Source organism: Idiotropiscis lumnitzeri, chromosome 1 (assembly GCF_059441095.1).
Source record: "Idiotropiscis lumnitzeri isolate Australia: NSW breed Sydney's pygmy pipehorse chromosome 1, RoL_Ilum_1.0, whole genome shotgun sequence".
NCBI classification, from domain to species: Eukaryota; Metazoa; Chordata; class Actinopteri; order Syngnathiformes; family Syngnathidae; genus Idiotropiscis; species Idiotropiscis lumnitzeri.
In genome coordinates, this window is record NC_142391.1 from 35,337,302 (window position 1) to 35,349,380 (window position 12,079).

A 12,079-nucleotide genomic window follows, 5' to 3' on the forward strand; every position below is an offset into this window, starting at 1 on the left:
GGTTCCTACACAAGTAGTCTGATTGTCACAAAAAAAAAATCATCGTATAAAAACATGATCAGCTAAGCTTTTATCCACAATACTGAACTGAGGTGAGATTACATAAGAAATATTCGGCCTTGCATAAAATCCTCTTTAACTGCCTCGTAAGTAATTTTATATATTTTAATTCACATCAAACATGTTGAACGTTTTGATTAATGGTTTTTTTTGGAAAGATGTTGCTGTGAAAAGGGGTTTGCAACATTTTCTGGCATATTTAATAACCACCACAGTGACTGAGCTTGTGAAGCAAGTTCTTTGCTGTGCTTGCGTGGCTTTTCTCCGGATACAACGATTCCTCTTGGTCGTTTTGAAAAGTTAGGTTACTTAAGGTTAACTCTCATTTGTCCATAAGCGTAACTGTGAGACGTGTGAGTGTTAATTGTTATTATTTATTTTTTGTGTGTCCTGCGATTGTTTGGCACCCCGTCACATTTCATCCAAACCCAGCTCGGCTCCAGCTCACCCAATAAAATCTAGTAATACCGGAGCTGAGGAAATGTAATTCCCAGAATGCCTTGAGGGGACGATATGAGAAATAATGACAAATAATTTATACATGTAAATGATGTTCAGTTTTAATGTAGCGTCGGGCAAGGAATTTGGCCCTTCGGTATGGATTTGCCTACTTAATCCGTATTTTAATAACACCACTCACAAATTATGTGTCGCAATTATCAGAGCTGGGCAATTGATCCTTTTGATGCCAGTCAGTCCCCCGCACTCCGGCCGCGAGAGGAACCCACTTACCCCGTGGTTTTCTTTTTTTCCCTTTTAATCGAGTGGTGTTAAGATTTTTCTCTTATAGAGAGAAGACAAGGCCATAATATACAACATATTAGCCAACACTTTATTTTAAGTGGGCATGAGTAGAGATGATTTTTTTTTTGTTATTTAGACTGCCCCCACTTATAGTCCGCACAAGTTGAAGTGTCTCAGTCACCATTTCCCCCCTTTTTTGTCCCTCCTCCAGCGTCAAAACACCACCGGCGTCATGTGAAAAGGAGGTTGCTCGCCTCTCTCGTTCGCTCGCTCTTTGGCTGTGGCCGGACCTTCCTCCGCCTCGCCCTTTCACCAGCGCCGACTTGCTCGCTCGCTATCCAGGCGGGGGTGCTGGTGGCGGTGTCCCTGTCGCTCCTGTCGCCGGCTAAACCTGCTTGCGGCTGAGCGAAGGATGAGTGAGCAAGGGAAGGGCTCGGCTTCTGCTTCTGCTTCTGCCGCGGCCCCGCCAGCAGCCGCAGCTGCAGGAGCAGGCTCGGATACTTACAAAGGCTGGCTTTTTAAATGGACCAACTACCTGAAAGGCTACCAGCGGCGATGGTTCGTCCTAAGCAACGGTCTGCTGTCATATTACAGGTAAAAGCACACACGCTATAGTCAACAGGCAAAGAAGTAATAATGCAAACGGAGCGAGTGGTTTTGGTGCATCACTCCATGCAGCTGGATACGGCGGCTGGCTAGCAGGCTAACTCTCACTGCCAGGCGACCAGATGACAGCCACTACAACAACGTGAGCGTTTTGTTCCAAGTGACAGCTGGTTTCGCAGTGGCGACGGCACCCCCCCTGCGCTTGCCGAGCTCCGTTATGTGTCACTAATGTGGCCGTTGTCACGTTTGTGACACGTTAAGCGCAGCGATTTGTGGGAACGACATCCCTTAGCTCGTCAAGCTAGCTAGTTTCATTCACGATGAGATTCAAGCTGTATTTACACAAAATTTTCGGCATATAGTCACCCATTTATTTTTTTACGGCCATATTTGAATTGGTGGTTGTGATGCTTCATTGAAACAATTGAAAGCTTTGTTATTGTGCAATCACCTGTGGCTCAGGTGCTTCTTAGAGGCAGGTGCAAACAAAGAAAAAAAGAAAATTGTAACGTACCTTTTTCCGTCAATGTGCAGCTAAGTATTTATTTACTACAATGTCTTTGTTCATTTAGCTATGCCGGTGTAGTGCAGTGGCAGGCAGAACAATTAATGGTCTCCATTCGATAACAGAAGGTACGATTAACACGTGTTTTCACCTGTTTATACAACACAATAATTGCTCTGTATTCATCCAAAACAGAATCACATTTCAAATTGAGTAACTAAATTTGTTCATTGCATTTTTTAACTGTTGAACGTATACCAGGTCTCTGTTGAAAAATGGACACATTTCAAATGAAATTCTGCTAACTGCCACAATATACCCCCTAAGCTTGTCTAAATTGGAATAGATGTCAAAGAACTATGCCAAAGTGCTACATCTTGACCAAGAGTCATGCTTTGTATGTTGGGGAGGAACTAACTTTGGACTGGGTTGTTAGTGGAAGTTAAAGAGAGTCCCGGTCGCATGTACTTGTGTATGCGTACAGTTAAGTTTTCAAAATTAAATGATCAGTAAGTCATTTATTTTTAAGATTAACATTGTTCGATGAGTTTAAAATTGAAAACTGTTTTGGCTAAATTTTATTTTATTTACAGTTAATGTTAGCATTTAGGGCGGCAGGGTGGACGACTGATGAGCACAATGGCCTCACAGTGCAGAGGTGCAGGGTATGATTCCGGCTCCAGCCTTCCTGTGTGGAGTTTGCTTGTTCTCCCCGTACCTGTGTGGGTTTTCTTCGGGTACTACGGTTTCCTCCCACATTCCAAAAACTTGCATAATAAGTTGATTGAACATGCTAAATTGTCCCTACGTATGAGTGTGCGTATGGATGGTTGTTTGCCTCTGTATGCCCTGCGATTGGCTGGCAACCAGTTCAGGGTGTCCCCCGCCTACTGCCCAAAGACAGCGAGTATGGACTCCAGCACCCCTGCGACCCTAGTGAGGTGAAGCGTCTTAGAAAATGGATGGGGGTAAACATTTTTGGGGGGAGATTCAATAACTTACGCTTTTAAAAGCTTTCCAGTATTTTCTTTTTCCACATTTTGTGACGTGAAATTGTTCTTAATGTAAATTACTGTACATGTCATCTTTCCGACAGTCAGTCAGTTGAATTGGGATCCTATGGTGGCAGGTGCTGATCCTCACTACTCAGTTGCAGCTTTTGCAGATTGTAAAAATTGTTTATAGATTGATATGGCTGTAGGTTCCCTGATCATTTTAGCTCATCTTAGGCATCGCTACAATTCTTTCAGTTTTAACATTAGAAGAACATCCAGCCTCGGGAAACCTCTTTGCCTGCTGACATCAGGTGTGCGTTATTTGACACCAAGGTATGGGTGTCAGAGCCTGTGGTGAAAGCAGAGACGCCTGCTGCCGCTGCCCTCCATTAATAGTCTATTACGTAGTAATGCCATTGCCATCACAGCGCAACATCTGAGCACAGACAAGTTGTTGTCTCATCATCTGCTCGAGTGTGGTCGTGTGTTTGACCTGAGGGATTTTAATTTAAATGGCAGGCTGTTTTTTTTAATGTTGTGAGAGAAGTAAAAATAGACAACGTGCTTATTAATTATAACCAATTCATCTGCATGTTAAGGGATGACATGTTCATTTCTTTTTGTATTATAATGCAAACCTTTGAGATGAGAAATATCGTGACATTCTTAAAATAATGGCCAATGTAATTTTGAGGAAAAAAATGCCTTAAGCATCTCATGATTCTGGCCACCTCTGCTAAAATCAGCTTTATCCTTAGTTAAAGCGATCATTCAATTCCATCCTTGCATTGAAATTATTGATAACTATATTCTATTTATTATTTGGTTCAATCTTTCGTGTTTTCTGAATAAAACGGAGAGGAGCTAATTTATTTGTTTTTGGACCCTGTAATGACGTTCTGGCGAGTTTTAAAAGAAAAATATCAAATTTTATTTCCCTTTCAGAAACAGACAACATTCGCAGAATTGACCTTAAAAAATATATCTTTCCAATATGAGACGTTTCAAGATGTATCTCGTTATATTTTAAAGTGGAACAATTTGATTTAGGTTTGATATGATGGACTCATATCTTTTAAAGTGAAACATAATTTCTCATTGGAATTGTTCTTTTGTTCCAAGCCTAATTAACATGCAAAACATTTGCATAACAGTTGAACTTTTCTGTGAGTCCTAATGCTTTCACGATCTTACTATTTGAATTTTGCGTGGCCAATATATTGGTAACATGATAACAAACACTAATAAAACATGATCACTTGACGAACAGATGCAACTTCATCAGCAACACGAGAAGATATGTTCAGTATTATTTTGCTCTCTTTGAAAGGTCAGATTTCATTTGACATAAATTAGTTGTGGTGGTGGGTCGCACTTTCAACAATTAGAGGTCCAGTCAATGTGATCTTAGAGATCTCTTTAATACGAAAGGCCTGTTGCTGTGAAAGCAACATGTTTTTTTTGTTCCTTGACTTGTCGCTGAGAAGGCAAAGTGCACCGACAGAACAGCATGATCAATGCCTCAACTGCCAAAATGGAGCACCTGCCTCTGTTAAATTGTAATGACTTTTATTGAGATGTACCATTCACAGGACAAAGATTGGCTTTTTTTTTTTTTAATTTCTCTGTCAGCCATGTCTTATCGTTGGGAATTCACACAGACAGTCTTCTTTCTTAGATTTTTAATTCTTCATTCCATATTCAATTTGCCAATTTTCTTTTGCTTCTAGTTGTAAAACCCTCAGCTCTTCTTGTACGCGCCTTTTAAATGAGATCTGTCTGGCTGCTTTGGAGAAGATTATAAGGCATTAAATGGCTAAATGCTGCTTGATCTGGCATATCAGTGGATCTGCTCCGGTCTTTCATGGACGAGCAGGCCTGTCATACTTCCCTCTAAACCACAGGAATGAAGATACTCAGTGAGAGGGTTGAAAGTTTTCACCAGTTAAGGTCAGTAGAGTTTTGGAATAATAACTGATCAGGTGCGTTTCCAAAGCAGGGAGTCAGGCAGAAGCAAATGCTTCTTCAAGTTGCATTCAACTTCCTGTTCCAAAGTGAGCATGAATTCAACTACGGGTGGATCTCGTTTCTGTCCTAGCACCTTGATGCTTTGACAGCAACCAAGAACTTGAGGTTGCCATGATTTTACTGACGATTTTCAAGTTCCTCCAAAATGATATAAAAATCATCGTTTAAAAGGGGTTGAACGACAACAATTTTTTTCTGTGGTCTACTATATAATGTGGTGAAAGTTGAGTCAAGTTGGGTTGATAGCGCAGCACAGCAGTCGCCAGCCTTTTTGTATCATAGACTGCATCGTTTTACATTTTTCAACAGACTGGGATCGAAACAAATGAAAGCAAATGATTAAAAATACAACTCACCAACACGCTGAATGCAGTTGGTTAGAAGTGATGACCTTTGACTGATTAGTTGACAGTGTGTCTAACTCCGCCGAATGGGCGTTGAATAACTTTCATACCGCAACAGAAGCATGCAAATGAGTGTGATGCTTTTGTTTTGTTACATTTTTTTATCTTTTGAAAATGGAAATGCTGTGTATCATTGTAGCACCTATTCAATTAGCGGCCTGCAGCCTTTATGCGACCTGAACGCAACAGCCAAGTAATTAAAAATATGACAGTCACTGTCTTACAAAATACAGGATACTGTGGCTAACACAGTTAGCTAATGCTAATCACAGCAATTCTATTTGCCATTTGGATTTGCATGACCCAGAGTAAGACCCTGGCCAATAATTGCCATGGTCGTTGTATGTAAATCAACTCCAACATTATTTTACAGTGTTGTGAAATTCAGAACGCCTTGTGTCTGTGATGTTTTAGGGTGTTAAAGAAAGGCAAGAATACCAAGCACTCTTAATTGTTTCAGTAATCTACTAGCTCATGTCCTTTTTGGATTTATCTGTTTGACTTGGCTCTCCCATGTTCCCTTTGTCCTCATCAGCATTTCTCTGGTAACCTCCCACTGTGTTGTACCATACAACATTGAGAGCCACAACAAAGTTATCTAAATTGTCCAGCTGGGTGTTGTCATTTCCTTGCCCTTTCCCTGTATGCACTGTGTCAGCATGCTTTGTTATTCACCAGGTCTTATTCCGTCCTTGTGTGCTCCAGATCGGATTTGTTTTATGAGGATGCATGCACAATGGACAGGTGAAATACAAACAATATTTTAACTAGGGACAACCTGCTCTCAGCATTGTCCCCTTCTTACCACATGCACCATAACCCCCCTGTGGTTTAGCTTCCTTGTATGAATCCATTGCCTTTGCACAGCCTCACCTTCCTACCGTATGGATCTGGATGGTCGCTTACTCATCCAGCTTGTAGACCCATTAAACACAAGCACGGTGCATTTGTGCTGGACAAAGAAATCTTGGCTGTTTACAGCTTCTCGTGTCTGCTCGTAGTAAACTGAATGCATTGCTTGTTGCGGATTAACACATTTACTGCCATTGACGGATAAAGACGTCAAAACCCTTTTTTCTTTTTACTCTGCTGGTCGTGAATGAGTTAAGAACACCAAGTGAAGGCTTTGTGAGGAAAGTCAGCGCTAACCCTTACAGACCCTAATGAGGTGGCAGCCACCTTGTCAGTGTCAACTGTGACTTAAGACTCTGGAACTACTTAACGGGTGCTATCACCCACAGACCACATGACTGTGTGTTCCAAAATGTCTGCTTTTGGACCAATGGGTGATCACATGATTTGTTGTCTCACTTGAAATAACCATTCTAGCATGTGATGCTGCAGTTTGGTTCCGGATGTTAGTTAATGAAACCTGTATAGGCTGCTCTTTCTAATGTGAAATTATACCTAATTATTGCTTGCAACCAGTGTTGGAAGTTCATTTTCTCTCCTCAAAATATTGGCATGTCCCCATTGTTGCCACCTATACAGTGCACACAAGTAGACAGCTGCAAGTTTCGCCTACACAATCTCCTGAGGAAAAACTTGTTGCTTGAATGCTCTATTTTTGATGAGAAATAAACGCAAACAGTGTAGTATTTAATGTGCAAGCACAAATACAATCTAAGTTAGGAACCGGGCTGAGGTAGAAAATGAGCTGTGTCTCACACACACTCACATCCACGCACGCACACGCACACGCACACGCACTCCAACTAAATCCCACTCTTGTCTTCAGTCTGCTGTAAAAGGATAAGGTCCTATCCCCCGACATATGAAGGCTCATTTACCGCGTTTAACCGTGTTTTCTTTTTAAAGACTAATGAAACCTGGCACTCATGAGGAAAAAAAATAACTGTCATTCAAAAGCCCTTCCCTCCCAAAAAACTTTCATCAGGCAGAAAACACGATGTTCAGTCCACGCTCGCCCAGAAATATTAACATGTTTAAATATTAATTCCATTCATCAAACTTGTTTCCGTACAACACTGCCAGCAGCTAAACATCAACCAATGCCAGTATCCCTAATGAGTGACATTGTGGTGTATGCACTAAAACAGACATACCACAAAAAGAGGTGTCAAATCCCTGTCCAGAAAGTGTCCTGCCAAAATTTGGCCTGAGCCACAGGTGGTTCTACTTGAATCCAAACTCATTTACCTGCTGGTTGAGTAGAAGCACCTCCGGCTAAAGCCACAACGGGGGAGGAAACACCTTCTGGACCTGGATTTTGACACCTCGAACCGCAAAGTTTGGATTAAAAGCTGCAACTTTTTCCACAGCTGTTACCCCTGCAGGTTAAACAAAGATTTTATTTATTTGCAAGTTTTCCTGATCCAGGAGGGATACGGCTATTCTGAGCTTCTCTTTGATGAACCAAAAGTTTGTTTGAATATTTCAATGAGCTCTATGTTGAAGTGTAAACTGGCCACAGTTTGAAATCAACCCTCACCTGGAATATTTAGAAAGGTACAGTAATAAGATCAGCTCCACTCGCTCAGTGGTAGCGTGGTCGTCTCTCAACCCAAAGGTTGAGAGTTCAATCCTCAACCCGTGTGACCATATTGAAGCATCCTTGAGCAAGTTATTGAACCTCCCAGTTGCTCCTAATGTTTCATTAGTGCCATACTGAAAACATGACTTCTTTTTGTTGTGGCACCAGCAGTATTTTTGCCTGTTCCACTTTATGCCGTTTCCACGTATTACCTACAAAATATTGGCAGTTTTTAATTTCTCTTTCAATTATTCTGCCCTACCTGAATGTGCAATGTTTTGCAAATAGCTGACAGTTAAGTGTTCTTGCTTCAAGCTGTTCATTTGTCAATAATGTTAATTGAAAATACTTTCAACACAGCGTTACGGTCATTATCGATAGTTTATAGCCTCTCACTTTGCTAGGTTAACGCTCACATACAATACAATGTTATTTTTATTTTTTTTTAAACTAATCAATTACTTGCAGTTTTCCTGACAGGGCACTGTCCTCTTGTTTCCTCTATACGTTGTTGTTTTTAAATTGCCATTCCCACAGTGATCTCTTTGTTCACACTGTTTTTCTTTTTTCAAATCAGAGGAGACAAGTGAATTGTTTTCTAGACATCCATGGCCCATTTAATGGTGTAACATGCACAAATTAATCTCTCCGTGAATGTTTCTTTTTTGCAGGACACAGGCAGAAATGGCACATACATGTCGTGGGACAATCAATCTGGCCACCGCTCACATCGATACAGAAGACGCCTGCAATATTGTCCTGAGCAGCAGTGGCCGTACGTATCACCTGAAAGCTAGTACTGAAGTGGAGCGGCAGCGATGGATCACAGCCCTTGAGTTGGCTAAGGCTAAAGCCATTCGCATGATGAATGACCAGTCTGGTAAGTAAGTGCAGGCGGCTACTTACCGTATTTTTACGGCCATACGACGCGCTGCTTCAAAGTGCGCAACACCAGTTGAGGGTGCTATTTCCGTCTTTAATGCATATTACTAGGCACGCCGCATTACAAGGCGCCAGCTCGTTTCGTTCGCGCTAGGTCGGCCGATGCCAGCTCACCAGGACTCAATCTCCTAAGGGTGCGATGCCATGCTTTGGGCTTTTTGTCTGTTGTCTAAACCTGGGACGTTTCTTGCTTGCAATAACATAAATGATAAGACAGACTACAACATTGTGGACAGCTGCCCTTTTGTCCAGCTTTCTCCTACACCATCACCCAAACACAATAGTCACATAATGTATAAGTCACGGTCAATTAGAAGCATAGATGACTCAGACTCTGACCAGCAGGGTGTGCTAACATGCACTCCGAACAGCCCAATGAGTAAAAGGGTTGATGGTCGTGAGTGATGCTTAGTCCATATAATGGGCGCGTCGCTTTACAAGGCGCTTTGTTTGTTTTGGGCAAGATTAGGGACTTTAAAGAGCACCCATGGCCTGGAAAATACGGTACTTCGAGAAAGTGGCGCATCTGTGACATACTGACCCTTAGCCACTTTTCCAGTGTTGTATACCCTGAAACTCGGCCCACTCTGTGTGGTCAGATTTCCATTATACCTTTTTGGGATGTGGTTACAATAGAACTACTTTTCAGAACCTCCTCCTGAGCTGTCATTGGCCGAGTGTAGTCATAAAAATGCAATAGACATATACAGTGAAACCCCGGTTATCGCGGTTAATGGGGACCGAGACCACCCGCGAAAACTGAAAATCCGCGAAGTAGCGGCGCCACTTCAAAAATGCTTAAAAAAACCTACACAGGTATACAGTATACCCCCCTGTATACAGTACACCATATAGAATACGGGTAGAGAGAGAGTGAAATTGATGTTATAACAAAAAAATACAAATTATTATTAAAACTTATTATTTTTTTATTCCCCAGCCGTTATTTTTGTATTTATTCAATTACTTCTTTTTGTATTTATTTAATTACTTCGACTTTTACCTGCTGGTATGGCGTCCGGTGTGCCCTGTGAAATGAAAGGTGGCATTCTTCATTTATTTATTTATTCATTCATAACTGACAGCCTCGCGCTCCGCTCGTGCCCGGGCGGAAGAGGTGCTCCTCTTCGGCTTAATTGTCACGCACGCCGGACCTGCTCCCCCGAAGCGTGTCTCCGTTCGGTTGAACTCGGTTTCATTTCGCCCCGCTCGTGCCCCAGGTGGAAGGTGCTCCTCTTCGACGTAATTGCCACGCACGCCGGCCGGCTTCCTCCGGAGCTCTCGTACGGTCCCGAACGGAGCGAAATGTCGCCCCGCTCGTGCCCCGGGCGGAAGGTGCTCCTCTTCGGCTTAACTGCCACGCACGCCGGCCGGCCTCCTCCGGAGCTCTCGTACGGTCCCGAACCGCGCGAAATGTCGCCCCCGAACGTGCTCTTCTTCGTCCACTCTCCTCTTCGCCCACGCTCTTCTTCGGCGCACGCCGGCCGTCTAACCGCTCCAGCGCCCCGTCGTGCCGCTCGGCGAAACTACAATGCCCCCGCGGAGCGGAGCGAATGGAGAGCCCCGATCGTGCCCGGGCAAAAAAGTTTTTAATTTTTGAATTTTTTTTTAGACCCGCGAAGCACTGAACCCGCGAAAGGTGAACCGCGAAGTAGCGGGGTTTCACTGTATTGTGTTTTACAACAGTACTTGACCATATTTACAATGTTGAATGTACCAATTGATGAAATAGTGAAGCTTGTGGTAAATATTTTGCCGCAAATATTCACTCATTAGTTCGATTTACTTGAATCAGAGTTGTCCAAAAGGAGGGTGAGATGCGTCTCGTTGAACATTCCGGAGGTCTTGACTGCGATCAAGATGTACAGCATTGTCCTCGTCTTGTAGATGGCAGTGCACCACACTGCACATTAAACAATCTCAACAAAAAAAAAGAATCATTTTAATATCTCATCATCTTCTTTTAATGTTGCCATCTTTTGGAAAATGGGGCTTTCATTGTTTGATGGATGGAGTTTAAAGTTTTAATTATTACTAAGAACTTATACTTTTATAACCTTTGTGGACTTAATGTGAACATAAATAAAGATATTAGACTTTTGACTAAATGCTGCTCTCCTTTGTGCCCCGATGTTTGAAATTCAGCTGAGGTAATGTTTCCATTCACACCCTTTCTTTCACAAACTTTGATATTCCAGCTTGAGCCAGGAGAGGGCAGCTAAGTATCCTCGGTGCTTCTAGCAGACAAAGCCGAAAACTCTGCAGCATGACAACAGAGCATTGTGCTCTCCAAGGGCATGCATACTTGGCTTGGGTTGATGGTCAGAGGCTGTGAGAAAAGCTGTGGGAGAAAGGCAGAGCTTTTCCTCCACTTTTCTTACTGGCAGTATCCCAAAGCTTCTTTGTCACAAAGTCGAAGCTGATTGGCTGAGCGATGCTGAATAATTCTCTGACCCCAATTTGAAAGTCATATCACTAAATATAGACTTGCAATGCTCTATCTATCTAGCTGTCTGTATATCTGTCTGTCATTTTTGGTGTATTTCACTTAATTATTGCAAATGAGCAATTATTCGAAATAGGAGGATATGAAATACGTGCTCAATAAGAACACGTTTTTTTTTTAAAGACGGTTAGAATGTGAATGATGTATCTGTTCAGGCTGGTGATTGGGTGTGCACAGTGGGTGACTTTGTTGGAAGCGCTTATCAGAATCAGGCATCCATTGCGTTCAGAGAGAACATCCCATTCGTCACTGTTGAGCAAACACACCTCAGCGACAAGATATCTTTGTTCATCAAACATCCCCTTTTCCATTAGGAACAAAGAGCTGCTATTGATCCTCAGTGTGTGCAAAGATTAACTCATCGTGTGAATGAATTCACTCTTAAAGCACTACAATATGCTTTTTAAAGTTGACAACTGTCCTAACTCTTTAGTCAGTCTATATAGACACTAATTTTGTACCTGCAATTCTTTATTCTTATTAATGTGTGCCTTTGGTTTTAATTGAGATAGATTGGATTAGATTTCAAGAGCCTTTCAAGACTGTGAGGGTTTGTTCAGTAGATGGCACTGTTGATTCAGAATGAACCGTCCCTTCACATCAAATTGGTGGTGAGAAGTGAGATGGTGAACGTGCGTCGTAATCAGAGGTGGGTAGAGTAGCCCCAAATTGTTCTCAACTAAGAGTACTTTTACGTTACAATAATATTACTCAAATACAATTAAAAGGTAGTCCTTGAAAACTTATTTAGTAGAACTCAACTCGGTTTTATTTATTGAGCACTTTGAAAAACAA

The 12,079-nt window shown here is 42.1% G+C and overlaps 1 protein-coding gene across 2 annotated transcripts in view; it reads left to right on the forward strand.

Moving 5' to 3' along the window:
• The first annotated feature begins 1,034 nt into the window (after positions 1-1,034).
• Positions 1,035-12,079, forward strand: part of osbp2b (oxysterol binding protein 2b) — a 35,775-nt gene continuing 24,730 nt past the window's right edge. For both annotated transcript variants that reach the window (XM_088297890.1, XM_088297901.1), the window contains exons 1-2: positions 1,035-1,398; positions 8,508-8,716. In XM_088297890.1, the coding sequence (XP_088154016.1) occupies positions 1,217-1,398; positions 8,508-8,716 (391 nt within the window). In that variant the 5' untranslated portion in view covers positions 1,035-1,216. The remainder of the gene's footprint in view (positions 1,399-8,507; positions 8,717-12,079) is intronic.